Raw genomic sequence first — 26937 nt, 5'->3', positions numbered from 1 at the left:
CAAAAGACAAACAAATGTAATTAACACAAGGTTTTCGTCAATACGTTTTTTAATCACGTCAGTTTGGTATAAAAACATACAAATTTAAACAATGTAATGTTATATAATATATTATGGCCGACCGATGATAGCCTCGCAATGACTTAATCCACTTAAAATTCCAGAAGACATCTCTTTAAGTCATGTTAGATGATATCATCATCTTCCACTTATATATAAAGAAGACTTTAAAACGAAAATAGAAAGTCAATATTTAAACCACTGACTTTATAAAAATCCTTTACGAAAAAGACAACAACTGACTTTAAGCGTAAAAAAAAAATGAAAAGAATAAGACTAGCTCTCTTTAACAAAAAAGAAAAGACTAGCTCTATCATGTAAAACTTGATTCATTGCACAATCATTGGCATTGAGAAAAAAAAAAAAAAACCCTAATTATTATTAGCACATTTAGATTTTTTTTTATAAAAAGAAACCCAAAGCATTTTAATATCTATATGAATATAAATTAATCCCGAGGTATGTAAACCACATATTGGGCGGTTTGGTCGGGTACAACTTACTAATTTAAATCAAATTAAGTAACCGGTTGACACATCACACATCCCCTGTTTTTTTCTTCTTCATGCATCATCATTCTTTAACTTTTCAAGCTGACCCGTCCCACTCTCCATAGAATTCCTTAAGAAACTCTTCCATAAACTTGTGCCTTTTCTCTGCCCTCCTTCTACCCGCCTGATATTTTTTTTCAATTCCACATTCAACTCTCTCAAATCTCAAACAAATAACCGGATAGTATAAAAATTGTGTTTCTATTAATCTTACCTCGGTTTTCATCAGTTGCTTTAGCTTGAGGAGTTTCTCATGAAAGTGATTAATAGTTGTTTGCTCCTCTTTCTTAACGTACTGCTCTTTGGTTAGCTCTGTCCGGGGCTTGATGTCAGGATCATGAAGCACTCTGTTCCTGCTTCCACCAAATGTAAAGCAACGAGCAATTCCTAAAAAGGAAAGAGAACAAACAGTAAGTCAGCAACTACGAGCACAACAAATTTCCTAACATAGACATCATCACAGCAGATATTTGGCAATGACATATCAAAACTCTTATAACTGTCGAGAAGCGAAATACACACAAGAAAGCATTCTTACCTATGGCACCAATTGCATCAAGGCGATCAGCATCTTGAACTACCCCAAATTCTGGAAGAGATTCGCAGAGTGATGCCCCAGCTAATTCGTCTTTGAAACCTGGAAACAATACACTTTTTCTGTTCACAAATGTAGATACAAGAAAATGCAATTTACACACTATTACTTAAATCGCAGTGAAAACTCATCCAAGTAGGAGCTGGAAACTAACCCATGCCATTGATGATCGTTAGTATCTTCATCTTCTTGGTTTCTTCTATACCTTCCTCATCCAGGAAATTCTCAACAAGTTTTGCTTCCGAAGGGTCTCTGAATCCAGGCAGGGGGAGAAAATTAGCCTTCATCATTTCATATAGGAATGTTTTTATTATCTATATACACAGAGAGTAAATTTCACTTAGTAGAGACTAACCAATCCTAGGGTGAGCAAATCTGGCAAAAGAATCTCTCACAAGCCTCACTTAATGGTATCCCCCATCCAATATAAGCATTTTGCAAACAGATGGAATCTAGCACCTATGTTACCAAATTACGAGGAGACTCTAGAAGCACTTGTATAATAAGTGTATTAATCTATCCAGATTAGTTCAAACAAAGTTAAATGCAGGGGAACATAGAGAGTTTCAGGAGCAAAAGTAAACACTTTTTATATCGTGGAAGTATGAATCTCAAGAATGTTGCAAGGGGAAGAAACAAACCTTATGTACTTGTAATCACCTGATAAAAGATACACACATTATGATCAATCTCCGGAGTATAAATAAAACACATAGGCTTAAAGAAGAGGATTAGAAAAAAAGAAGGTAACTACCTATATCATGGAGAAGAGCAGCTAACTCAACCTGCAAAGATCAACAGAAATGGTTACACCCAGAGAGAAAAATTGAAAATTGACAAGAAACATCTCACAATCTATATCACTACAAGAACTAACTAGAAGAAGTGTGATACAGAATAACGAAGAACAAATTAAGGGTTCCTAAACTCACAATTTAGGGAAATTTCCAGAAACTCACAATTTCCATGGAGTCGGAGTTGGAAGAGAGACCTTCCTCGCGAGCAATAGAGACAGCAAAGTCTCGGACCCTCCACACGTGCGAGGCGTCATGAGAAGCATCGTTTCCTTTCATCGCCTTACCCACCAGCTCCTCCGCCTTCTTCCTCACCGCCGCCGTCGCCGTCATTTATTATATTCTCAAATACGCAATCTTCGGACGGAGGTGGAGTGAGATTTTTCAATTTCAAAATTGATTCAACTCGGCCGTCGTTGACCACAGTCGTCGGCGAAAATAAATTACAAGAGTTTACCTTTTTACCCTTAGAGTAATTGATAAGAGAGAATCTTCCACATAGCGTAGAGAGATCGAACTACACACACAAATTGGCAACATTCATATCAGTAAATTATCATATAGATTTATTAAATTTAACTTTCCGTTAATTAACTTCTAATTTTGTTTTTCCGTTAATCATGATCATTGATTTGGATTGTAGTCAATGAATATAATCGGAATAATGCCATCACTCATCAATCACTTGTTGGCCACGATTTGAGTTGAGGTTATTTAATTTTGATTAACTAATCATTTTAGACATTTTACTACCTGTTAAAGTAAGAGATTTTAAAGAAAAGCTTGACTTATTCCATTGACATATTATAGTATATAGGGATATATTTTGGTGGACAAATGAACATCTACTAAATCATACATAACACTTATTTTGGATGTCCATTATAATTGAACACAGTAGAACCTCTATAAATTAATACTCGATAAATTAATAATCTCTATAAATTAATAAATTAATAAATATCTTCGGTCCCAAGTTGGGACTAGTGTAATATTAGATACTATTCAATAATATAATAAAATAATATTTTTTTGAAACTCCTTTGTAAATATATGGTCCCTTCAATAATATAAATTAATAATTATATAAAATTATATAAATATATGTATATATCTACACATTAATTTTTATTGGAGTTTATTTTTAATAGTTTAACTATATAAAAATCTTTGAGTGCTATCTTCAAAACATGATAATTTTTAATTTCATTGTAATTGATTTTATAAAAATATTAGTTATAAAGATTAAATCTTATTTTTAATATTTTTTACCTAATTAGAAAAGTCTCTCTATAAATTAATAATTATTAATTTATCGATAAATTAAAACCTCTATAAATTAATAAAATTTAATGGTCCCGACTTTATTAATTTATAGAGGTTTTACTGTAGTTGTAAATGTGTGTAGGATATAATGGAGAAAACAATGGATAAGAGAATAAGAATGCAGCACACATTTACTCTCCCTTTTGAAAACATCACTTAAAATCTTCGAAATGATGCCTATAGAAAGTTCAACTAAAAGAGAATCCTTTGATATTCAATTAAAGAAAGAGAATCATACAGTATTTTTTTTTTTGTCAAACAAAGGAATATAAAAAAAACAAAAAAGTGATATACTTTCAAAAAAAGTAACCAAATTAATACTTTTAGAATTACTTTATTATTATTATCTAATGTAAGAAAAAAAAATTCTGAAACAAAGATATCTTTTTATTTAAAAAGTTAAAAAGACATACATTAAAAAAAAAACTTATTAATACTTTTATATTTACTTTATTATTATTGTAAGATAAAAATTTGTTTACTTTAACAAGTGTTATAATTTAATTAACTACAGAAAAAATATATATGTCATACTAAATGAAAATTATATAAAATTAGTGTTATTTGGGTCAAGAGATAGAAAGTTCAACTAAATGAAAGATAATCATATTTTTTTTGTCAACCAAAGGAATTAAAAAAAACAAAAAAGTGATATACTTTCAAAAGAAGTAACCAGATTAATACTTTTAGATTTACTTTATTATTATCTAATGTAAGAAAAAAAATCTGAAACAAAGAGATATTTTTATTAAAAAAAGACATACTTAAAAAAAAAAAATTAATACTTTTAGGTTTACTTTATTATTATTGTAAGATAAAAATTTGTGTACTTTAACAAGTGTTATAATTTAATTAACTACAAAAAGAAATATCTATAATACTAAATAAAAATTATATTAAATTAGTGTTCTTTGGGTCAAGAGATAGAAAGTTCAACTTAATGAGAATCCTTTGATGATATTCAATTAAAGAAAATCATATCTTTTAATAGTCACAAGATCTAAAATTACAATTACCTACTTGATACAACTTATTGCCATTATATATATCCTCAACATGTAAAATTTTGTTACTAGAACTCTTACATAAATTTCTACAGTGTAAAGAACATTAAAAAAAATCAATATATTCATATAACTTTGCGTCCGAACTCATGGCATATGAGCCGTTTGATGCAGAAAGCCAATGGAACATCCTGATATCGTTGACACCATCAGACATAGACAGAGAATTGAGTAATACAATAACGTTTCCCCAAGACTCGGTAATAACCAAATTATTATCCATCTTGACTATGGATACTTTCATAGGATATTTTAATTTTCTCGATGTTGATACTAATATTGTATCAAATCTTACCTTACAAAAACATGACAATGGAAATTATCTATTTCATGGGTGGAATATGGTTCTCCAGCGACATATGTACGATATAGGAGATATTGTTGGATTTTGGTGGGATAGTTCCGCCAGTAGATTTAATTTTCAGCTACTCTCTCTCGCTTAGTTGATGGAGCAGATTTTCGCAAGTTCATTTCATCAATATTTTTATTTAATTATATTTCTATTCCATATTGTATTAGTTCTGTCTAGCCTATTCTACAGATTATGTATTTTCTTTTTCAGTAATAAATAAATATTAATAATAAATAAAATTGACTGTTTCTATTAAATTTAGTTATATGGAACCATTCATTATATTGGGATTGTTGGCGTAATGACTCCCAAGAGTCGAGTACTCGAGTGCAGTGCGTGGTGTTGTTACATTGGCGAATTATGGCTGTTTCATATAATACTAGATTTGGATCCGTGCTACAGCACGAATTAAAATATATTTTATTATTTTTAAAATATTATATATGTAATTGTATATAATATTATTTGGATGCAACTCATGCAAATAATTTTTATTGTAAATATTATTCATGAAATGTAAATGTATTATGTAAGTCTTATATTGTTAATTTTAACCCGTGTTAGAGTATATAAAATTATTAATCCGTGCTAGAGTGTGTCCAGCAGCTTCCGTGCTAGAGTATATAAAAATTTAACTCGTGCTTGAGTTTGTAAGTCTTAAAATTATAATATAAAAACAAAATTCAATCTGTGCTCTAGCATGGTCCTAATTTTTATTGAACGTTATGGTTTATCAATAAAATCTGTGGAAAGTAAATTTCTAATATTGTGTTTAAAGATCTTTGGAAACAACTTGATATATGACTAAAATCTTCTAAAAATACAGTTTGAAAGATCCATGATTTTATTTATTACAATTAATATATCAATTATCAATTTGGAATATCTCCAATTAAGGTTGCACCCAATATTTAGGTGTAACCATTAATATATGAATTAATCTATAATCTATCTATAACCTATTTGTAATCATTTATAATTAATTAAAAATATAAAGTCTACAAAAACTATGTTGTTTACTTCTTTTTATTAAAAAAGAGATCATTTGAAATAACGCCGCGATTATAATTTTAAATTAAATAATATAATTTAATCACTATAATATAAACTATATTGTGTACTTCTCTTTATTTTATATTATAATATAAATAATATAAACTATGTTATGTACTTTTCTTTTATTAAAAAAAAATCATTTGAAATAATTTTGTTGTGATCTTCATGATATATTTGCTCCACGATTTATGGATTTATTATTTATTATCTATATATAAAGAGTTATCTTATGAAGAGTACAAGGTTAATGTATATCTTATATATAACCTATTAGTATGCATTTGTAACCATTTATATTTTTTATAAAGTCTACAAAATTTAAGTTGTGTACTTCCCTTTTATTAAAAGGGGATTATACTGCAATGCATATGGTTTTTTTTTTTTTACTGTTACAGAAAAAGTTGTAATCACCGAAAGACGTAAGCGCAATTAGTATAGTAGAAAATTATTAAAAATGACCAAACGAATTCCGTTAGAAATATTATCAAATTAATAAGAATTTAATTTTCCGATAATTACCTTCTAATTTCTTGTTCCGTTAATCATGATTTGGATTGTAATCAATGAATCGGAATGATGTCAACACTCATCAATCACTTGTTGGCCACGATTTGAGATTATTTAATTTGATCAACTAATCATTTTAGACATTTTACTACCTGCATTTTACCGTGATATTTGGGATTCTTAAGTTACTGTAAGCAAAGAAGACGTCATGTTATTTTTTTCTGCCGACTGCCGCCATGCATGCTACACGTCATATTTGTACGTACGTGTGTGTGTGATGATGGATGGGTGATACACGATTCGCTTCTCTTTATGTGTGAACCATATATTTATATGAATATTCTTGTTTTTTTGGTCGATTATAAGAAGATATATTACGTGTATGACAACTGATTATTCAACGAACGAGTAAAATGGGAACTTATCCCGGATATATATATGTATTTCTATAACTTTTTTCTAACAAAACACGTGTCCTACATTTTAGCGAAAGGGTATCTTTAATTCATGAAATCATTCCCAAAATGTTAAATAATTGGGAGTGCATTTAAACCAAACTTTCCATAAAATAAGCAAAATATTACAATTGCCTTTATTACAGCATGACGATATGAACAGCTATAAAATCCCCACGTCCAAGAAAAACCTAATGATATATACTTTCTTTAATCTCTCCTCCGATCCTTTCTCGCTTTGGTCATGGAAGAAGAAAGAGAAACATCATCATCGATGACTTGCGTGACGACGTCCAAGGATCCACTTCAAACCCCTAACATGTCTGTAAGTAAACCCAAAAAGGAGACAACAGCACAAACAACCCCTAAAACCACACGAGGTAGACAGAAGATAGAGATCAAGGAGATCAAGGAAGAGAGCAAGAGACAAGTAACCTTCTCCAAAAGACGCCGTGGGCTATTCAAGAAATCAGCTGAACTGAGCGTTCTCACCGGTGCAAAAATCGCCGTCATAACGTTCTCTCGATGCGGTAGGATCTACAGGTTTGGCCACGTAGACGCATTGATCGACAAGTATCTTCGTAAGATTCCGGTGAAGTTGGAGGGATATGCCGGTAATAACGCGGCGGAGGAAGAAGGTAGGAGGCCGTGGTGGGAGCGTCCGGTGGAGAGTGTGCCAGAGGAGGAGCTTGAAGATTACGTGGCAGCATTGAGTGTGTTCAGAGAAAATTTAGGGAAAAAGATCATGGCCATGAGCAACGATCGGCCGGTTGAGATTGTTCCGGCATGGCCAATCAACATGATGGGTTGGAAACCGACGATGGATATGCAAAACTTGGAAAATCTGACGGATGGGATTACTCGCTGCCGTGTAGGTCAAAACGGGTGATTGCTTTGGTCACTTGTATAAGTATTCCTCTAGAGAGTTTCTAAAGTATTTGATTTAGTTATATGATTTTATGCTATTTATATTTTATTCATTGTTTTCTTAGCTTGTATACTTTATACTTTGGAAATCAAGTTGTTTGAATTATTAATCTTTGAACACGTACTCATAATGTAGAAAAGTATTAAATCAGTCAATCCAGCTTCCAATGTTTTTTTTCCTTAGAATTTGACTCAACGCAAAAAAAAAAAACAAAAGAAAAAAACAGACTAAAAGTGTTAGCTTAATCCATAAATGCAACTTCCTTTTCTCTTTCACGTTGGACCACTCCTTCAGGCCTCAACACATCCAGGCTAGCTCATCACTGACTAATGTTTTGACTATTTCTCCACGGACAGCATACTCATACGTGGAGAACCTGAAATCTCCAAGTAATATCATATTATTAGAGTAACACAATTTTCAATACTTCACTCACTAGAGTTGGATTCAGACATAGAAAAAGAAAAAACCACCTTGGTATTGATGGAGTCAAGAGAGGAAGAGGAAGCAGAGTAAGTCATTTCCGAAGAAGAAGACAAGTGACGTGATGAAGAAGCAGGAGTAGGACTTGGGGAATTCGTTGGGACTTTTCGGAAGCTATCTTTTTCTCTTCTAACTGGGGCTTTCTTTAGATTCTTGCCTATCTGCAAATCTCTCACAGCTTGACCAGAAGGTGTCATTGTTAACAGAGAACGTCCCTCTACACTATACATACTTGCTGCTAAAGATACAAGTAACACAATGAGAGCAACTGAACAGAATCTCTTTATTGTGAGTTATCTTCTTGCAATTCCTTTAGGCGTCTTGAAAGCTCGTAACTTGTTCTTGTTCTTTTATGTTTTTTTTTTTTTTAATTGAGAAAATCTTGGATAGATGTGAGTTAGATAAAGAGAGACTTGTGAAGCTTCGTGCTTTATATAATACGATTGGGATCTAACCACGTGATCTTACTTTTGACTACTGCTATACTAATCAGATGGTGAGAAAACTTATAATCTTAATCTCAATCATTTACTGATGATAGTCCTCATCATCTGAATTCAATCATATCATATGTAGATAAAGACGACAGATCCACCTATACACATTCACTACAAGAAAACATGGAATTGCCTACTGCAAGTTGTGACTAAAAACACAGTCGCTAAATTTAGCGACTGAATTGCGATTGTCTTGCTACTGAATGGTTACTAAAATAAAACAGTCGCCTAGTAGACACTAATTCGAGACTGATGCATAATGTCGCAGTGTAGTCGCCAATTTGCGACTAATTTGGAGACCAGTTTGACAGTCGCTAAAAATTGTGACTAAAAAGCTACTATTTAGCGACTGCTTTAATTAATTTGGGCCTTAACAAAATTTGGGCCGCAACAAAACACGAAATCTATTTCTTATTCGTTAATAGGCGCACCATATAAAATGAAGAAACCCTAGTTCTAAGCTTTTCTAATCTCTTTTTTCTCCTACGAGAGAAGAACTCTCTGTCTCCTCCTTCTATGTTCCCTTTTCTCATTCTACTATGTTCTTAGCTTCATCTTCCCCACCTTTTTTATGTATCTTCTTTTCCTCCATCGCGATATTATTTTTGACTCGTCCTCAAGAGAGAGTTGAAACGTTGTTGGCCTTGTCACCCTAATCCATAGTCATAAAAAATCCATTCCCTCCGAATCTGTGGTTAAGATTCGAAGTTTCTTGATCGTCTATCGCTGGATTCTCTGTTAGTAGTTTCCTCATCACCAAACTCACGATTGGTAAGTCCTCAGATCTACTCGATTTTCATTTTTTGTTTGTTGTTGAATTCCTATTTTTCAGTTTTAGATGAAGGATTGCATGTTGTTTGTTTTGATTATTGTAGGTAATCTCGACAGGGCATATTTCTTCACCGGGAAATCTTACTATCGGATGCCATCATCAATGCTACCGTCACAGATCCGGCAGCTTTGGAAGAGAGCAGCGGCGTGGAGTCCATGAACCCTAATTATTGATGGACTTTTTTTTTTGTTATCTAATTTGGGCTCGTGTATTGTATAAGGCCGAGTTTGTTTATAAGTTTTTGAAGGTCCATTATCATAAGTTTGTTCTAATTCAGTTCGAATAAACCGAATTAGAAAAAAATTATGTTTATTTCGGAATTGATTTTAAACCTAATAACCGACCCGAATAACCCGATTACCGAATAACCTGAACCGCATTTTTATTCAGTTCAATTCGGCATAATTTATAGAAAACCGAAATTTTGAAAAACCGAATAACCCAAAATAACCGAATGCCCAGGGCTACAAAACAGTAACCAAAACAGTCGCAAATGAGTAACCAGATCAGTCGCTAAAGCGTTGCAAATTCAGTCGCAACTTTAGCGACTGTTTTGCGAGGGAAGAATGACCACAATTATCAGTCGCCAATTAGTAGCTCCGTCTCGACTGTTTGGCGACTGATTATTTTAGCGACGCACTGTTTAGCGACTACGTATTTCAGTCGCCAATCAATCGTAACTAAGTAGTTTGCGACTGTTTAGTGACTGTTTTTGTAGTCGGCAAATCCATGTTTTCTTGTAGTGATTACCTAACTCATGTGGAACCAGGGGCGGATCTAGGTGTAATGGAGGTGGGGTAAGTGCCCCATACTCATTTTTAATAATTCTTCAGTTTAATCTATTGTGTATGACATATAAAAATGCCACATACTATGTCAAATGCCTCTCATCTACAATTTTTATCATTTTTTATGTTTTGGTCTTGTATTAATATTGCTAAAAAATTTTTTGTTAAGGTAAGTATTTCATCTGTGCCCGATGTAAAATTTCCTCCTGCATCCGCCACTGTGTGGAACTGTGCATGCTTTGTACCTTTGGAGATGGTGGCCACGTGAATAGAGAACGTGATTACTGTCTACTGTTATTAACGGAATCTATACTAGTATAATTGCAACACTTTTTGCTCAAAAATATGTTTTTGGAAATATTTGTCATTGAATGCCATTAAATGCTTATATTCATATCCAAACAAGTTTAGTTAACTCTCTCTACTATCCTTATAACCAAAGATAATTAAAATATGTTAAATATTCATATATATAATATTCTACAATTAATATAGATATTTATAAGATTTATTCCAGATTAAAAAAAAATTATTCTCCTATCATCTCTTTTTGATTTTAAAATTTAAATGTAGTGAATCATCATATAATACATAAATTTAATAAAAATGAATCTTTTTCTTGATATATTGTGATTTGAATTTTTTAAAACGAACATATCTTACTCAATTAATATGTGTTCAACATATATACATATATAGTAAATTTATCGCATATAGATTATAAAATTTTAAGAAGTTTACAATTTATATTTGATATATCTAAACTTAATAAAAGTTTAAAATTATGAATATTTAAATATATTAAAATTTTCAAATAATACAAACGAGTTATATTACATGAATTGATAATACTAAAAAAATTAAATATCATTAATATGATAGTTACAGGTTAAATCCCCATTTTACTATTTTAACAACACCAATATAAAATATGTCGAATGAAACTAATTTAATTAAGATTATAGTAAACAAATATTTTTGTGCTGTATACCGCAGATTATATACGAAATCACTAAAATTAACAAAATAGTACATTAGCAAATTTAGTATTAAAATAGTATATTAACAAAAAATTTATGTAAAAAACTTACTTCGCGGTATACTGCGGGTCATAATCTAATTTGGAGGTATTTGTGCAAAATCCAATTACAAAGGAAAATTTTTGCAGGTAACAGTTGTTTGGTCTCTCTACTAATCATCACTACTTTTTCTGCAGTCGTATGCAGAGATTTAAATTTTAAAATGAAGAAATAACGAAAATGATTCTATGAAATCGTGACTTAGAACATGGAATGGATGGAAAAGAGTTTAACAATCGTTTATAAAAACTCTTTCAATAATATAGTATGGTTTATCACTATCAGCCAATATAAAAAAACAGAACAAAAGGTGAATAAGAAGAAGAGAAGAGCACTAACTAATGCTCTCACATCTCAAAAGCTTCTGTAAACACGATGTCGGTGAAAAAGAAAAGGAATGCATGGGACCTTTTTCTTATTATTACTCAAGTTTGATCATAAATCGATATAAAGAGATCTTCAAAACAGAATGCTTAGTCGCGGAACTCGTCCATGAAGCTCTTGTGGAACGCAGTTAGACGATCAACAATCGCTGGAATCTTATCCTCTTGGGGAAGTATAGTGCACCTGAAATGCCATGTTCCGGGTACCTATATCAAACCCAAAAAACACACACACAAGATCAATAACAGTAAGTGAGCTTTTGGTTTGGTTCTTTAAATCGAAAGCTTCTTCTTTTCTCAAACCTGTCTAAAGCCAGAACCAGGGACTACAACTATTCCAGTAGCTTTTAGAAGGCGTTTGCAGTAGTAGTTGTCTGGCGCTGTCTTTTCCGCCTCTGCAGCTGCAATCGCCTTCTTTGAAAGGTTAAGGCAAGGGAATAGATACATAGCTCCTTCTGCTCTATTGCATGTAACACCCTCTAGCTTGTTCAGAGCCTCTTCAAGAGTCTGCACGGTAAGAATCCAAACGCATTAAGAACAGAAAGTACTAATGATTAGTCCCAATTCTCTATAATATGTGGCTAACCTTTGCACGTTTTGCTAAAGACGAGAGAATTCCATCCTTCTCTGCTATGTATGATTCGTAGGAATCATCACCAGGCTGATACAATTTCATAAAAGCTGTTAAAGTCAATTATCGGACTGGCAAGTTCAAGCCACCTGGTGGAAACTGAATCAATTGTGAATCTGTGATGAGAAAGTCATATAGATGTTTTATACCTTGGGAGGGCTCATGATGAGACTAGCAAGAATTTGACCACCGATGTTGGAACAAAGATTCACAGAAGCAACTTTGTAAATCTGCTCTCTTACATCAGAAGTAAATCCAGTAACTTCCATGTAACCACCTCTCTTTCCACACTCTCCATGGTATCCTGTCGAAAGAATAAAACCAGTTTTAAGACTAATTTCATATCGCCAATAATGAGAAGCTTATCAATTTAACTAAGATGATTGTTCTTTTTCAAACCTTTGGAGATAGATTGGAATGAGACTAAGGCAAGATCCTTCTCACCGTAGCCCATAGACCGGGCTACTTTCTTGAAGGAATGAAATTTCTTGTCAGGGACGTAAACATTTTCTTGGTAAACCTCGTCGGCTAAAAGAACTAAACCCTCTTGTTTACAGAAATTAACAATGTCACGCTGGTTTTCTTCCGCAAGAACCTTAACAAGAGCAGAGGTCACATTTAGACGAAACTATAATTTGCATGGATATAGATTTGTGAGTTTTAGTATCGAAGATCCATTTACCTGCCCTGTCGGGTTTCCAGGGTTGATGACAGCCAAAGCTCTTACAGTGATGCCTTTTGACCTAGCATCTTCAAGTTGCTTCTTCAGCTCAGATATTTCAAGGCCCCATCCTGATGCTTCGTCAAGGTAGTATGGAACCTACCCAAAGAAGGTGACAACAATCAGAAGAAGAAAGACAAAATAAAAACTCGGGAAGTGGATTCACTTCCCCAGTTGATATAGTCATCAGTCAAAATGATATCATCATCAGAAACAGACATTACAAACATACCAAAGTTCCACCGTGAAGGGCAATTGATGCTGAGTACAATGGGTACTGCGGAATAGGGCAAAGGATTCCATCTTTCTCTGAAGTTATGAGAAGTTGCATCATCATATGAACCTAGAAAGAGAGGAACATTATTGTCACCTTCAAAACAAGGTGTTTCAAATTCTAAAGAGTTTAGAGAAGTTTGATAATCATTACCCCAGGGCTTGCGCCATCTGTCATGAAAATATCATTAGGATCAGCAGGGAAACCATCACGGGCTTCAATTCCAGCAGCAACTGCATCACGTAATCCCTTGATACCCTGAGGCAGAACATAAGATTAAGAGACTGGGTCGTTCATTGAGAGGAAGGAAGAGATGCTATCAAGAGTTATAACGCCACAAACCTGGCTGTGGCTGTAAGCACCAGTCGCTTTCCCGGGAATTTGGTCCAGAATCTTCCAAGCCCGCTCAATTGAATCAGAACTAATAAAAGTTGCAATCAATGTTAAAAACAAGTCTTATACCACGAAAGCAACACGATTCAGAAGCTGAAAAGTATACTGAGGTAAAAAAAACATATAAACCAGTTTTAGTACCTGAACAAACCATGTGTTGCACTCTCGTCCAACAGGGCAGTGTGGGAACACAGAGCAAGAACCTGAGACATAGATGTTACAAGTTAACTCACAAGTAACATATGGAACAAATCAGCACCATAGAATCTCACTTATTTTACCTCTCTGAAGAATGTTATAGGCTGTTGACCAAGAGACTGAGGATTCCCGATATTACAGTAGATAATCTGTCAAAAGCATAGAACCTTGTAAGCTTTTCATTCAAGACAAGAATCAAGTTAGACAACACGAAAAAGGGACTAAACACCGATTATAACGTACCTCATCAAAGGGATAAGCGTCCTTGTTAATCTTCAAATCATCTTGCAATTTCTATGAGGTGAAAAGCAGAAATCAAAATGAGCAAAACAGTATCCACTTAAGAAAAATACAATCAAGGAAGGGGAAAAAAGGATGTTTTACCTGAGCAATGTTGACAATTTCTCCACGGACAGCATACTCACATTTGAGAACCTAAGATCCCGCAAAAAGAAACTATACTGTTAGAATAAAAAAACCAAACAAAAGCTTCAAGACATCATCAGTCACTAAGAGCTAGATTAAGATTCAGAACTGTTCCTTGACAAGAAACTATTCAACTGGAATAGTATGAGCTAAATCAATTCAACAAATTAAAGAGAAAAAGTAAGCATCAAACAATCATTTAATAAATCACAAGGATCAAACAATCATTTAATAAATCACAAGGATCGAATCTAGGAAGAAGACATAAATCCAGACTTTTTTAACATCCACAAAAAAGGTGAAGAACAAAAAGAACATCAAAAAGTCCCAGTTTTATATGTTGTATAATAACAAAGGATCAACTAGTGATATATATATAATACGTAAAAGAAACAAACCCATCAAGGTGTCAATGATCTAGCTGCGTAAGACGAGGATACGAATCAAATCATATACCCTTAAGCACACAAGCATATTCTCAATATACCCTCCTAAATCTAACACAGAGCAATCTTTAAGAAAGTAAAGAAAGCTCTTCGCTTTACAACAAAATCAATCGAATAATCCAAACCCAGAATGCAAAATCACCTAAAAACCCCAAAAGATCAAACTATTGTTTGATTGAACAAAGAGAAGAAATAAAAGGGCGAGAGAAACAAAAAAAAAAACCAACCTTGGGATTGATGGTGTCAAGAGTAACGGGAAGAGAGGAAGAGGAATCAGAAGAAGACATATCGGAAGAAGAAGAAGAAGAAGACAAGAAACGCGATGAAGAAGAATAAGCGGAAGGAGCTGAAAAGGGAGGAGGAGGAGGAGGATGAGGAAGATGAGAGAGAAAGGTGAGATTTTTGTGACGACGACGAGTCTGATCTACAAGATTTTTGGCTTGACCAATCACGAATCTCCGCATCTGTGTTGTGTGATAAGGGATTTATACACTATATTGCCTTGGTGCTCAAACCAAATTTCGCTTTTTTTTTGTTTTGTTTTTGCTCTCGAAAAACGAAAGTTCCCAAATTCCTGTCTTCTCTCTCTCCTTTTCACACTGATTTTGACATTTTTTTTTCCTTCGTCCACCGATTTGGAATTTATGGAATTTGCCTTTTTCTCAACGAATATTTATTTATTACCTTTTTCCCCCTAATATTTGTCACAAAAAAGAAAAGTATTTGTCCTTTTCAATTTCTTTCTACAATTCTACATAATCCCAAATTTTGATTTTTCTTAAGCCATTTTTAGTTGAAACGTCTTTCATTATATTAATGAACAAATTAACTGTGAATATAAACAACTTCTGGATCGTGGATTCAGACAAAACCATGTGTTTTTATTGTTCGCGGGGTCTCAGCGCTTAAACCGCTGTTTAAGATTAAGAACTTGGACAAATCTCGCTAATTAAAAAAAGTGGTATAGATTCTTTATCATTATTGGCCCAATTACTTTTAGATTCTCTTCCGGCCCAACTTGTTAGTGAGCAAATTTTTTAATCATATTATTTTGTTAAAAAGCAAAACGGCGTCGCCTTTTATCCTTAAAAAAGCTATAGCCTATAAGCGGCGGCAGTTTTTTTCAATGACTGAAATGGATTCACTGATGAGTTGAATTGCTAATTAATTGTTTTTGTTTATTTGTAGGCATTAGCTAGGGATTTATTAGATGCTAAGTTAGGTTTTACAAAATGATTTGCTAATGATCCTTCTTTCAATTATCAACTGATCATTTCCAAAATCTTTAGCAATTGTTAATGTACGTATGCAAGTATTTTGTGTTTGATGCCACTTTTGTTCCAGATGTCTTGTAATTAATCTGTATCGGAAATTTAGATAAGTACACTTTTATTTTATGTGTCAAAGGGAATTTAGTGCTCACAAGTGCTGGTAAATCGTTGTGAATTTGGGATTATACTTCTTTCATTTTGAAGTGATCTACAAATGCAATTCGTTATTGCTGTTCCTGCAGTGAGAACTAATCAATCAGTTGATATATCAAGACAGCCAGCTAAACAATCATCATATTAATATTTTTTTATCTTTATTTGGTTGAGAAAATCCTAATTTTCCTCAGAACAACTTTTATCTGATACAGTCTCGACTCTCAGCAAAGAACACAAGGAAATAGTTTGATCATTATGTACGTAAGGGTTTAAGAACCATTGACAAGAACATGCTATGGAAAGAATAGAAACCACAAGCAGAAAAAAAAAGAGAGAGAAGAACACAAAGACTCAAAGAGTTGAGAAGTTGAAGGTTAAGACTACACGAGTGAGGCGTTATAAAGTTTCCTACTTTCTTGATCTATGAAATTTGGATGCACCAAAATTAAAAGATAAAAGAGTTTTATATATTTCAAGTAGATTACAGCATTAAGAAACACAAGACTAGGTACCTCCTATTCTAACAACATAGGCAAAAAAAAAAAGAAAAGTAAAGAGGATCTAAGATCAAAAAAGAAAGAAAGAAAAACAACTGAAACGTCCTAAGGTTTTCTTGATGCTGTGACCTGCTGTTTCCTACTTCCTTGAACATCTACTGGTGGATTACACCTGATACAAAAAAGAAACTCTCTTGATGTCAATTACCCTAAAACCCATCTTTGGAAGATACATAAAACTATAAAAGAACTATTGTGTCTCGTCTTTTCTTTACTTGTTCTGTATAGGGTTTGAGCCGCTCCTTGGGATTTTTCTGAAGCTCTCTTTTTCTCCCCTAAGTGGCCCTTTCTTCATCTCCTTTCTTATCTGAAAATCTCTCACAGCTTGACCAGAAGGTGTCATCGTTAACAGAGAACGGCCCTCTACACGATACTTGCTGCTAAAGATAGCTACAAGTAGTAGAACCAGAGCCACTAAACAACATCTCTTCATTGTGAGTCTTCTTCTTTGTAAATCTTTAGGAGTCTTGAAACCTTTGAACTTGTTGTGCTTGTTATGTTCTGTTCTTGTAATGAGAAAGTCTCTTGATGTGAGTTAGAGAGAAAGAGAGATGGAGAGAGACGAGAGACTTCTGAAGCTTGGTACTTTATAGTATAAAAATATGATGAGTTAGTGTGTTTGAATAGTTATTGGGATCTGATCACGTGATGTTTTACTTTGACTGTTGTTATATAATCCAGATGGTGAGATACTTATCTTATTCTTAATCATTTACTGATGATGATGATATTCCTTACCATCTACATTGTAACGATGATACAATAATCATATGTCAGAGAGGGATAGAGAGAGACAAAGATCCACCACAAATACACATTACCTAACTCATGTAACTGCTTTGAAACATACTTAAGTGAAGAGGATGGATGGTGGTCATGTGATAAGAGCACGTGATTTCTGCCTAGTCTTATTGGGGAACTCAAAAGAGGCTGAAACATAACTTTGTTGAATTTTATAAGGCATGCACTTTGGAAATTGGAGGTATTAGTAATATAAGTCCAACCTCAGAAAAGAAAATAATTGCACTTGCAGGTAACAGCTGTTTTGTCTCTCTCTGCTACTGACTGATAAGTGATAATCTCACTAAACAACTCTAGAAAAAACTGTTTCAGTTATTTATAATTTAGTACAAAAAAACAGAGAAGAAAAAATTGATTCAAAGAACGAACCGGCTCAGATTCTTGATGAGTAGATCCTCCCAAGTGGGGAGAGATTAAAGAACTAGACTAGGGGAAATAATTTATCAAATCACTATCACTAATCCTCAGTTAGAATGGGGTGAATGAATTATTGAATTAAAGAACCGGAATGGATTATAGAATACCGGCCAAATTTGTGAGGTGGAATTTAATTGAATTATTGTTCGGTTAAGCTAAACCAGCTGGAAGTTAGTGTTAGTCTATTCTCTCTACCGTCTCTCTCTCACCACGAACGAGAAAGAAGAGAAAGAAAAGAAAACCCCAGACAACGAAAATATTTCTCGACAAAATTTGGATTCAGGTGCTCGATTTCTATCATATTTTCGCAATTCTTTCTTGGATCTGATGTTATTTACTTGATAGACCGAAGCTTGGTATTGCAATTGGAATCTTCTATCAAAACTGAGGCTTCTCGGTTTATTAAATCAAAGATTTTTTTTTTTTTTTCATTTTCATTTTCTAGGGATTTCTCTTATAATTTCCTTTCAATTGTTTGGAATTCGATTGTATTCTCGTTGCTTTCAATTGGTTTTGCACTGATTTAAGGGTAAAAAAGTATGTATGTCCTCAAGCTCATTGATTTTGGGGATTTTATTTAAAATTAGGGTGTCTTTGGTTCTCATAGTGTTGTTTGTTTGATTCAAAGTCTCATTTGATCTGGTTAAATTTTCTTTTCAATCAGGTCATGAAAGTATTGTACATAGTATAGTAGCTACAAGTATTGTTTTGTTGTTTGTTCTCTTTGTAATCTGTATGCGTTGTGATGTAGTCCAGTGATAGGTAAAGGTTTGGCACTAAAAATTGGTTTGGCATTTGTTACTTTGTTTTTTCTGTTTGTCCATGATAAAAATTTCTAAACTTGACCTGAAGTAAATTTCTTGATATTATTTGTTTACAGGTATTTTGATTGTAAACCATTCATTGATGCCACAGATTCTCTTTGGCATACACGGATTAATTGATTTGTAATTCGTTTTGTTGATTATGTTAAATGGGTTCAACAGGCTGCAGGTATTCACTTAGTCTTAGATGGCAGAAAAGGCTTGTATAAAACGTCTTCAAAAGGAATATAGAGCACTTTGCAAGGTACATTCTCTCTTTTGCTCTTCTTACCTACCTCTCTCGAGCACGAACCAGGATTCCTCATTTTTAATACTCAACCAGTTTTCTATCAACTTCTCAAATGATGCTGTATCTGTATATGAATGTTTTTCCTTTGCCTTTTTGGTCTATAGTAAGTTTCATATATATTTCTTTTCTTTATTTTGTTTCCTTGGGAGTTATCTATAATATGTTCTGTTTTGTTCCTTTAGGAACCAGTCTCCCATGTTGTTGCTCGTCCTTCCCCAAATGACATTCTCGAGTGGCGTAAGCCTTTCCTACTTTTTTTATTTATTTTTTGTTTGTCTTTTATTTCTCCTAGTGGCTTCCACGTAAACACACATATTAATGATTACTTTGATAGAATGGTGAATACTTATTTATCAAAGATTTATAAATAGTACTGTATGCTTCAAGAGTAAATGCATAGATTTGTTATCTTTCTTCTCAATTGTGCAAGGCTGTCAGTCCGTCCTTACTGTTAGCCTGATAGCGGTTACGGAGCACCAGTGATTTTAGTATTACTGCATTTAGTATGTTAAAAAGGTAGCTTGATCTCTTACTAACAAAAGAGTTACACTATTGGATTAATCTTACAGATTATGTGTTGGAAGGTAGTGAGGGAACACCTTTTGCAGGTGAAAATCGTCTTTCTGAAGTTTGCTTGTTAGTGTTGTCTTTTGCAGTATCTTATCTTTGATACTAAAATTTTCTTTAACAGGTGGCTTTTACTATGGAAAGATCAAGTTCCCTCCCGAGTATCCTTACAAGCCACCCGGGATTACGTATGTCCCAATGGTTTCCCCTAATTTAGTCTCGACATTACTCTTCCCTCAGTTTCTTAATCCAGTTTCTAATGAACCAAATCTTTTGTTGTTTGCCTCAGAATGACTACACCAAATGGTCGATTCATGACACAAAAGAAAATTTGTTTGTCTATGAGTGATTGTAAGGACAATCTGCACTATCTGTTCGTTATTTCGTATCAATTAAGTTGTACTATATCTAATAACTTTACATTGCATCTACAGTTCATCCAGAAAGCTGGAATCCGATGTGGTCTGTGTCAAGGTATATAGATTCTCTTTGCTTTAGAAGATGACGATCAATATACCTGTTGATAACTAACCTTTTTTTCGTGAATGCAGCATACTGACAGGACTTCTCTCATTTATGGTAAGCTCATTCTGCAGATTTTTGGACATTTTGTTTGAAAAAATCTCATATTCTTATATCGTGAAGGCCTATTAGCTTAGATCTGATTATAAAACATGGGAGTGTCTTTTGTTTCTGTTCTCAAGCTTTCTCTAAACGTTGTCCTTGTGGCACAGATGGATACCAGTCCGACAACTGGAAGTGTGAACACTACTGTAGCTGAGAAACAACGGTTGGCTAAGTCATCTCTCGCGTTCAATTGTAAAACGTAAGATTATCCCACCATTTAAAAGTTGTCAAGTTCGGGAACCACTTGAAAGCTAACTTTAGTTATTTGTGTATCATAAAACTGGTTGGATAACCAATATAGGGATGAATGTATGTAGTCCTGAGCTTACATGTTTTTGGTCTTTACCTGAATCCAATATTTTTACATGTCACAGCCCAGCATTTCGAAAGCTATTTCCAGAGTACGTAGAGAAGTACAACCAGCTGAAAGTAGCCGAGGAAGCTGCCACGCAACCGACAGCACCAGAATCTCCTCAAAAGAGCAGTACCAAAGCTGAGTCAGAGAGAACCGTTGACCCAGCAAAGGAGGACTCAGAAGGTGTCTTGAAGGAGAGGAAAAAGAACAAGAAACAGGGGTTACCAGCGTGGATAATACTGTTGCTAGTGTCGGTTTTTGGCGTTGTAATGGCGTTGCCTTTACTTCAACTGTGATGTCTATGCAACACAAAAAAAACCTGGACCTGGACAAACTCTTCCAGTAAAGTCTCTCCTGGTCTTTCTCGCCTCAGTAACAAGAGTAGTCTCCTTTTGTCTAGTGCTCTTCTTCTGAATTTACTCGTTTTAGCCCCCTCATGGTTTGTGCTTCTTCTAAAAGCAGATAACATAAGTTTGGTTTTCATATTTATATATATACATATTGTAGCTTTGTTGGAACTACTTTGTATAGTATATGAATTGAGTTGCATTTCATAAATAGAACCAACCTTATGGTTTTCAATTGTACATAGCTTGCTTAATCAACTAATCAACTCGTAACACACTCACAGTGTGATACACAATATTGTCGGTTAAGAATAATATTGATGTTAACGTGATAATTACATTAATAAATGTCTACACTGAGAAAAGTGAATCCCCAGCTCACTGCGTCTCGGCGATGGAGCGTAACTCGTCGGACGAAGAAGAGGACCACCGGAATTTGATCCCACAGAACGACACTAGAGACAACGATCTCAACCTCCACCGGGGAAATAAGCTTCAGTCCGTCAGAGCTAACGGCGGTGGCAGGAGTCCGAGATCGCCGTTCCAGATCGACGACATCGCATCGCGAGCTCGCAACCGTTGGAAAATCTCACTCAACAAGCGTTACGTCGTTGGTGCCGTCTCTCTAATAACTCTATTCCTCGGGGTTTTGTTCTTCTTTACTGATACTCGTAGATTCTTCTCGGTGGATCTCTCGAGCTTTAAGCTTGATCCACTAACGAGTCGGGTCAAGGAATCTGAGCTACAAGCTCTGTATCTCCTGAGGCAGCAACAGCTTGCGCTCGTATCTCTCTTGAACCATACATTGGAAGATCAATCAGCGAACAATTTCAATTCTTCGAATGCAATTGGTTCTTCTCTAGTAATAGACAATGTGAAAGCTGCTCTAGTGAAGCAGATTTTAGTGAATAAGGAAATCGAAGAGGTGCTTCTATCACCACACAGGACTGGGAATGACTCTGTCACTGGTTCTGGTTTAGATAGTATCAGTGGTTCTTACTATGATGATGGTAGATGTAGAAAGGTAGATCAGAAGAAGTTGTTGGATCGGAAAACAGTTGAATGGAATCCTAGATCAGATAGATTCCTTTTTGCTATCTGTCTCTCAGGTCAAATGAGCAACCACTTGATTTGTTTAGAGAAACATATGTTCTTTGCTGCTCTGCTAGATCGAGTTCTGGTGATCCCAAGTCCTAAGTTTGATTACCAGTATGATAGAGTGATAGATATAGATCGGATTAACACGTGCTTGGGAAGAACTGTTGTCATTTCTTTTGATGAGTTCAAGGAGGTTGATAAGAAGAACAATGCGCACATTGACAGGTTCATATGTTACTTCTCATCTCCACAACCTTGTTATGTGGACGAGGAGCATATTAAAAAGCTGAAGGGATTGGGGATTTCCATTGGTGGGAAGCTTGAGGCTCCGTGGAGTGAAGATATAAAGAAGCCAACTAAGAGAACTTCTCAAGAGGTAATGGAAAAGTTTAAGTCTGATGATGGTGTGATCGCCATAGGGGATGTCTTCTATGCTGATATGGAGCAAGATTTGGTGATGCAACCTGGTGGACCCATCAAGCATAAATGCAAAACACTGATCGAGCCCAGTAGGCTCATTTTGGTGACAGCACAACGATTTATCCAGACATTCTTAGGAAAGAATTTCATCTCGCTTCATCTCCGTAGACATGGGTTTCTGAAGTTCTGGTGAGTTCTTTTTGTTTGTTGCATCTCTCTCTTTTTAGGATATGGAACCTTGTCACTGTTGCCATTATGTATCTTGATAGTGTGGGAAAATCAGAACATCTTTCCGTTCTGGTTTGTTAATTAGTAGATATCTCCATCCAGCAGTTTGACATTTGCTTTACGTAGGAACTTAGGTGTAGCAACTAAATACTGTGCTGATGTTGATGATCGATATAGGGACTAGGTTTGGATTTTGACATAACTGTGTCTCATTTATAGCTGGCTCTGTCTAATAAAATGATTTCTGGCCAGCAATGCAAAATCGCCAAGTTGCTTTTATCCCATACCACAAGCTGCAGACTGCATCAGTCGGATGGTGGAAAGGGCCAATGCTCCAGTCATCTACCTTTCAACAGATGCTGCAGAAAGCGAAACCGGTCTGCTTCAGTCACTAGTAGTCGTTGATGGAAAATTCATCCCCCTTGTCAAACGTCCACCTCGCAACTCAGCAGAGAAGTGGGATTCGTTGTTGTATAGACATGGTATAGAAGATGACACACAGGTAACGAAGTTATTACTTGTTTATGGGCCAAAGACTTTGTTCTCTACCTGGAATCGTAACTCCAGTGTGGTACTGTAAAAGAAATCAATTCTAATGGACTATGATCTAGTAACAGTCCTTGGTCTGGGAAAATTCGTTGAAGACTCTTTGTTCCCGTCTTCCTTGACGAGACATTCACATGCTTATGCTTTGGTTTGTGGAATGTGTAGGTGGATGCTATGTTGGATAAGACAATATGTGCAATGTCCAGTGTCTTCATTGGAGCATCGGGTTCTACTTTTACAGAGGATATCTTGCGGCTAAGAAAAGACTGGGGAACTTCATCTATGTGCGATGAGTATCTCTGTCGAGGCGAAGAACCAAACTTCATAGCTGAAAATGAATAAAAAAGTAAACACATTGGTTAACTTTCATCTTGTCACTGATTTCATGGATCTTCTTCTTTGCCTGTATTATAATAGAATAGGCGAGTTTAATTCTCTTCCAACAATTTTGTTCTTGTGCCGGTGAAATATAATTTTTTTTCCTTGAGAACTCTCGGAACAGCTTGATTGCTTTTGAAACATGTAATTGTAAACCAAAGATTATTGAACACGGAACGTGGAATACATTAGCAATTATTGAACGAGGGGGTAATATTTGATTACACAGGAACTAAAAGGGGTGACTATTATTTAATCTTTACCCACTCTGACAAAACGATGCAGGTTCAAACTATCTTGGCTAAAGGGGTGTGTTCTGTTATGGTCCTCCCGGAACCGGTAAACTCTCTTGGCTAAAGCCGTGGCTAACAGGACTGCATCATGTTTCATACGGGTTATAGGGACTGAGCTTAAATAGAAGTATAGTTGTGTGGGAGCTCCAAAAAAAAGTGTAAAAAACCAGAGTCTTCCAAGCTCTCTTACATAATTAAGGTCCTTAGAGAAGAAAGAAACAATATAAAATAAAACACATTACAAAGAGGCAATACTTTCAATATGTTCGGGTGAGATAGTGACGCTCGTACAGTCTAAGAGTCCATATTGGCGCCGAAACTCTTCATTGTCCGCAATTCCATGGATCCTTACTCTTCTCATGTCTTTCTTTTCCACATTGTAGTAGAAAATGAAGAAGGGTGCACCCATGTGTTGGAGATAATTTGGGGCAAAAATGATTTCACCAGCCTTGTTGGTGCCCGAGGAAGTCACATCGACCAAAGGGAAGGGAAGCTCAAACGTTTGGTTGGACCATTCATGTGTCACGGCATCCTCAAGTATCCATAAATCAAAACTTCGGAAAGGAACATAGGGGTAGAGTGTAACCGAAGCTATCTTCCCTCGGTAATTTATCAATATTGATTCAGTCTCCCAATACACAACATCCCTAGGCGCTTTGATTAAACTTATGGTCTCGTATCTAACGTCACAACGACCGGATCCATTCTTAGCTTAGGGGACCAAGCAGCAAAATAGAGGGAACCATTGATGTAAACTCCATCGGTTACAGGGACATAATTCGCGGTGGTAACCTGATTGCGTGATACTTCTCCTCCAGCTCCAAGTGTTATAAACTCGTGCACTAGATAACTACGAAACTCGCCAGGACCAGTGACCAGGTTCAACACTTTGAATTGACGACCGACAGGATCATATCCCAATGATGCGCGGTCTCCTTGAATGGGTAAGGTAATGACTTGCTTCGTGCTCGGGTTACATACAATGAACTTGGAGGTATTAGCACAACCGACAAAGCCGTGGATGGAAGGACACCTGTAGGGGTAGGTCCTGGACACAGAAGGTATTATCATGTCTAGCTTGGCAACCAAAGAAGAAGGAGAAGAAGATAAATCTTCTTCCTCGAAGGAAGATGAAAAGATGAACAAACGCCTTGTGGCATCGAGGGCGTATATACCGCTACTGAAAGCGACTGTGAAACGCGATCGCGTAGAGGACAAAGCGTAGAAGGAATCGACGAATCTCTGGCTTCGGATGATGGAAGACCAAATCTTGGACACGCATCGGAGCTTCATCAGAGACTTTGACGGCAATCTACTCAGTATCTCCACCTCTAGATCAGTAGGCAACGCCTCTACCTTGTCTTTCTGATCGTCCTCGTCCTCGTTACGACCTAGCTTAAGGAGTTTCTTTTGAGGGTGGGTCTTCATCAGAATCAGTTCTAACATACTTGGACTGCTCGCAGCTTCTACCTTACGTTTCATGACGAAAGGAGGTTCCTTTCTTTTCAACACAAGATCGGCTCCCGGCTAAACCCTGGAATCTTTGAAGAAGATAGACTAGGGGTTTGACCTGAGAGAGAGAGTCAAAGGAATCGCAAAGACCTGCTTTTCCTTTTTTTTTTTTATTAGTATTTTTTTAAAAGTTTACTTTTCATATAATTTTAAACTAATCCTAACTTTAAAAATTGCAATGAGAAAAATATATAAAAGTGGTAAATAAATGAATAATTTTTTTTATTGTTTGTGAAATAGAATTTACTTCTAATAATTAAATATTTTATATGAATACATTTCTGAATTTTAATTGTTGATTAAATCTTTCATTTTTAAAAACTATTTAAAAAATTACCTTATATATATCATTGATTGACATATTTATGTAAAATAGCAATGAAATGTAAAGACATTTATTAAAAAAAGACACAGAAACTATATGATTGCGACACATCAACTTTTTGAGTGAGAGTGCTTTTCTATTAATATATAAAGGATATTATCAACATCACTATGCTATTAAATAGATAAAACAACAAATTTTAGATTAATCAATTTAGTTTAAACTAATCCTAAGTTTAAAAAATGCAATGAGAAAAATATATAAAAGTGGTAAATAAATGAATAATTTTTTAATTGTTTGTGAAATAGAATTTACTTCTAATAATTAAATATTTTATATGAATACATTTCTGAATTTTAATTGTTGATTAAATCTTTCATTTTTTAAAACTAATTAAAAAAACATTACCTTATATATGTCATTGTTGACATATTTATGTAAAATAGTAATGAAATGTAAAGACATTTATTTAAAAAGACACAGAAGCTATATGAGTGCGACACATGAGCCTTTTGTGTGAGAGTGCTTCTCTATTAATATATATATATATATATATATATATATAGAGGATATTATCAACATCACTATGCTATTAAATAGATAAAACAACAAATTTTAGATTAATCAATTTAGTTTAAACTAATCCTAAGTTTAAAAAATGCAATAAGAAAAATATATAAAGTGGTAAATAAATGAATAATTTTTTAATTGTTTGTGAAATAGAATTTACTTCTAATAATTAAATATTTTATATTAATACATTTCTGAATTTTAATTGTTCATTAAATCTTTCATTTTTTAAAACTAATTAAAAAAAACATTACCTTATATATGTCATTGTTGACATATTTATGTAAAATAGTAATGAAATGTAAATACATTTATTTAAAAAGACACAGAAGCTATATGAGTGCGACACATCAGCTTTTGGTGTGAGAGTGTTTCTCTATTAATATACAGGGGATAAAAATTCAAACTTTTCCTTTATCTATAATATATATATATATGAGAACAAAACGGAGTGATGAGAACGCTGTGAAGGTGTGTGATTTGTGAGAAGAAAGAATCGCAACCAAAACCGACGGAC

At 34.5% G+C, this 26937-nt stretch overlaps 7 protein-coding genes across 8 annotated transcripts; 3 read left to right on the top strand and 4 right to left on the bottom strand.

The window, feature by feature from the left end:
* On the bottom strand, positions 417–2512 carry LOC104756063 (uncharacterized protein YpgQ-like). The gene is made up of 7 exons (XM_010478574.2): positions 2166–2512; positions 1961–1991; positions 1848–1866; positions 1361–1458; positions 1150–1248; positions 826–998; positions 417–735 (listed from the first exon to the last, which is right to left on the bottom strand). Exons 1-7 carry the CDS (start codon positions 2331–2333, stop codon positions 649–651), a joined length of 675 nt encoding a protein of 224 aa, XP_010476876.1. The 5' UTR covers positions 2334–2512; the 3' UTR covers positions 417–648.
* LOC104756062 (agamous-like MADS-box protein AGL62) lies at positions 6902–7799 on the top strand. The gene has a single exon (XM_010478573.1). The coding sequence runs from the start codon at positions 7005–7007 to the stop codon at positions 7647–7649; it is 645 nt and encodes a 214-aa protein (XP_010476875.1). The 5' UTR covers positions 6902–7004; the 3' UTR covers positions 7650–7799.
* Positions 11582–15437, bottom strand: LOC104756061 (alanine aminotransferase 1, mitochondrial-like). Its single transcript, XM_010478572.2, has 14 exons — positions 15067–15437; positions 14352–14402; positions 14211–14261; positions 14051–14116; positions 13911–13972; positions 13719–13797; positions 13530–13634; positions 13335–13445; positions 13064–13201; positions 12781–12976; positions 12531–12685; positions 12337–12411; positions 12054–12257; positions 11582–11957 (listed from the first exon to the last, which is right to left on the bottom strand). Exons 1-14 carry the CDS (start codon positions 15301–15303, stop codon positions 11841–11843), a joined length of 1647 nt encoding a protein of 548 aa, XP_010476874.1. The 5' UTR covers positions 15304–15437; the 3' UTR covers positions 11582–11840.
* Positions 16716–17467, bottom strand: LOC104756060. The gene is made up of 2 exons (XM_019239553.1): positions 17039–17467; positions 16716–16935 (listed from the first exon to the last, which is right to left on the bottom strand). Exons 1-2 carry the CDS (start codon positions 17254–17256, stop codon positions 16869–16871), a joined length of 285 nt encoding a protein of 94 aa, XP_019095098.1. The 5' UTR covers positions 17257–17467; the 3' UTR covers positions 16716–16868.
* On the top strand, positions 18221–21285 carry LOC104756058 (ubiquitin-conjugating enzyme E2 34). Of its 2 annotated transcripts, none has more exons than XM_010478570.2 (10): positions 18221–18324; positions 19028–19109; positions 19337–19391; positions 19724–19762; positions 19846–19909; positions 20011–20072; positions 20156–20195; positions 20273–20300; positions 20456–20547; positions 20723–21285. In XM_010478570.2, exons 2-10 carry the CDS (start codon positions 19053–19055, stop codon positions 20997–20999), a joined length of 714 nt encoding a protein of 237 aa, XP_010476872.1. In that variant the 5' UTR covers positions 18221–18324; positions 19028–19052; the 3' UTR covers positions 21000–21285. The 2 variants fall into 2 exon arrangements, with proteins under 2 accessions (XP_010476872.1, XP_010476873.1); XM_010478571.2 differs by lacking the exon at positions 18221–18324 and adding an exon at positions 18331–18397 and having other exon boundaries at positions 20723–20999.
* On the top strand, positions 21384–23892 carry LOC104756057. Its single transcript, XM_010478569.1, has 3 exons — positions 21384–22757; positions 23049–23298; positions 23508–23892. Exons 1-3 carry the CDS (start codon positions 21445–21447, stop codon positions 23682–23684), a joined length of 1740 nt encoding a protein of 579 aa, XP_010476871.1. The 5' UTR covers positions 21384–21444; the 3' UTR covers positions 23685–23892.
* On the bottom strand, positions 24680–25495 carry LOC104759265 (F-box protein At1g30790-like). Its single transcript, XM_010482210.1, has one exon. The coding sequence runs from the start codon at positions 25493–25495 to the stop codon at positions 24680–24682; it is 816 nt and encodes a 271-aa protein (XP_010480512.1).

This window comes from Camelina sativa, chromosome 17, assembly GCF_000633955.1.
Source record: "Camelina sativa cultivar DH55 chromosome 17, Cs, whole genome shotgun sequence".
NCBI classification, from domain to species: domain Eukaryota; kingdom Viridiplantae; phylum Streptophyta; class Magnoliopsida; order Brassicales; family Brassicaceae; genus Camelina; species Camelina sativa.
Note: the sequence above shows the minus strand (reverse complement) of the source record. Positions and strands in the feature narration are given on the sequence as shown.

Excerpts from the sequence above, each read along its gene's own strand:
- LOC104756060 (XM_019239553.1), bottom strand. The coding sequence starts at position 17,256 with ATGAAGAGATGTTGTTTAGTGGCTCTGGTTCTACTACTTGTAGCTATC. Across the intron at positions 16,936-17,038 it reads TCAAACCCTATACAGAACAA|GTGTAATCCACCAGTAGATG; the intron begins GTAAAGAAAAGA and ends TTTTTGTATCAG.
- LOC104756057 (XM_010478569.1), top strand. The coding sequence starts at position 21,445 with ATGGAGCGTAACTCGTCGGACGAAGAAGAGGACCACCGGAATTTGATC. Across the intron at positions 22,758-23,048 it reads CATGGGTTTCTGAAGTTCTG|CAATGCAAAATCGCCAAGTT; the intron begins GTGAGTTCTTTT and ends ATTTCTGGCCAG. Across the intron at positions 23,299-23,507 it reads GTATAGAAGATGACACACAG|GTGGATGCTATGTTGGATAA; the intron begins GTAACGAAGTTA and ends TGGAATGTGTAG.
- LOC104756061 (XM_010478572.2), bottom strand. The coding sequence starts at position 15,303 with ATGCGGAGATTCGTGATTGGTCAAGCCAAAAATCTTGTAGATCAGACT. Across the intron at positions 13,635-13,718 it reads GTGCTTACAGCCACAGCCAG|GGTATCAAGGGATTACGTGA; the intron begins GTTTGTGGCGTT and ends GTTCTGCCTCAG. Across the intron at positions 12,258-12,336 it reads CTTTAGCAAAACGTGCAAAG|ACTCTTGAAGAGGCTCTGAA; the intron begins GTTAGCCACATA and ends CTTACCGTGCAG.
- LOC104756062 (XM_010478573.1), top strand. The coding sequence starts at position 7,005 with ATGGAAGAAGAAAGAGAAACATCATCATCGATGACTTGCGTGACGACG.
- LOC104756063 (XM_010478574.2), bottom strand. The coding sequence starts at position 2,333 with ATGACGGCGACGGCGGCGGTGAGGAAGAAGGCGGAGGAGCTGGTGGGT. Across the intron at positions 1,992-2,165 it reads ACTCCGACTCCATGGAAATT|GTTGAGTTAGCTGCTCTTCT; the intron begins GTGAGTTTCTGG and ends TGATCTTTGCAG. Across the intron at positions 1,249-1,360 it reads AACGATCATCAATGGCATGG|GTTTCAAAGACGAATTAGCT; the intron begins GTTAGTTTCCAG and ends TATTGTTTCCAG.
- LOC104756058 (XM_010478570.2), top strand. The coding sequence starts at position 19,053 with ATGGCAGAAAAGGCTTGTATAAAACGTCTTCAAAAGGAATATAGAGCA. Across the intron at positions 19,110-19,336 it reads AATATAGAGCACTTTGCAAG|GAACCAGTCTCCCATGTTGT; the intron begins GTACATTCTCTC and ends TTGTTCCTTTAG. Across the intron at positions 20,073-20,155 it reads TTGTTTGTCTATGAGTGATT|TTCATCCAGAAAGCTGGAAT; the intron begins GTAAGGACAATC and ends TTGCATCTACAG.
- LOC104759265 (XM_010482210.1), bottom strand. The coding sequence starts at position 25,495 with ATGAAACGTAAGGTAGAAGCTGCGAGCAGTCCAAGTATGTTAGAACTG.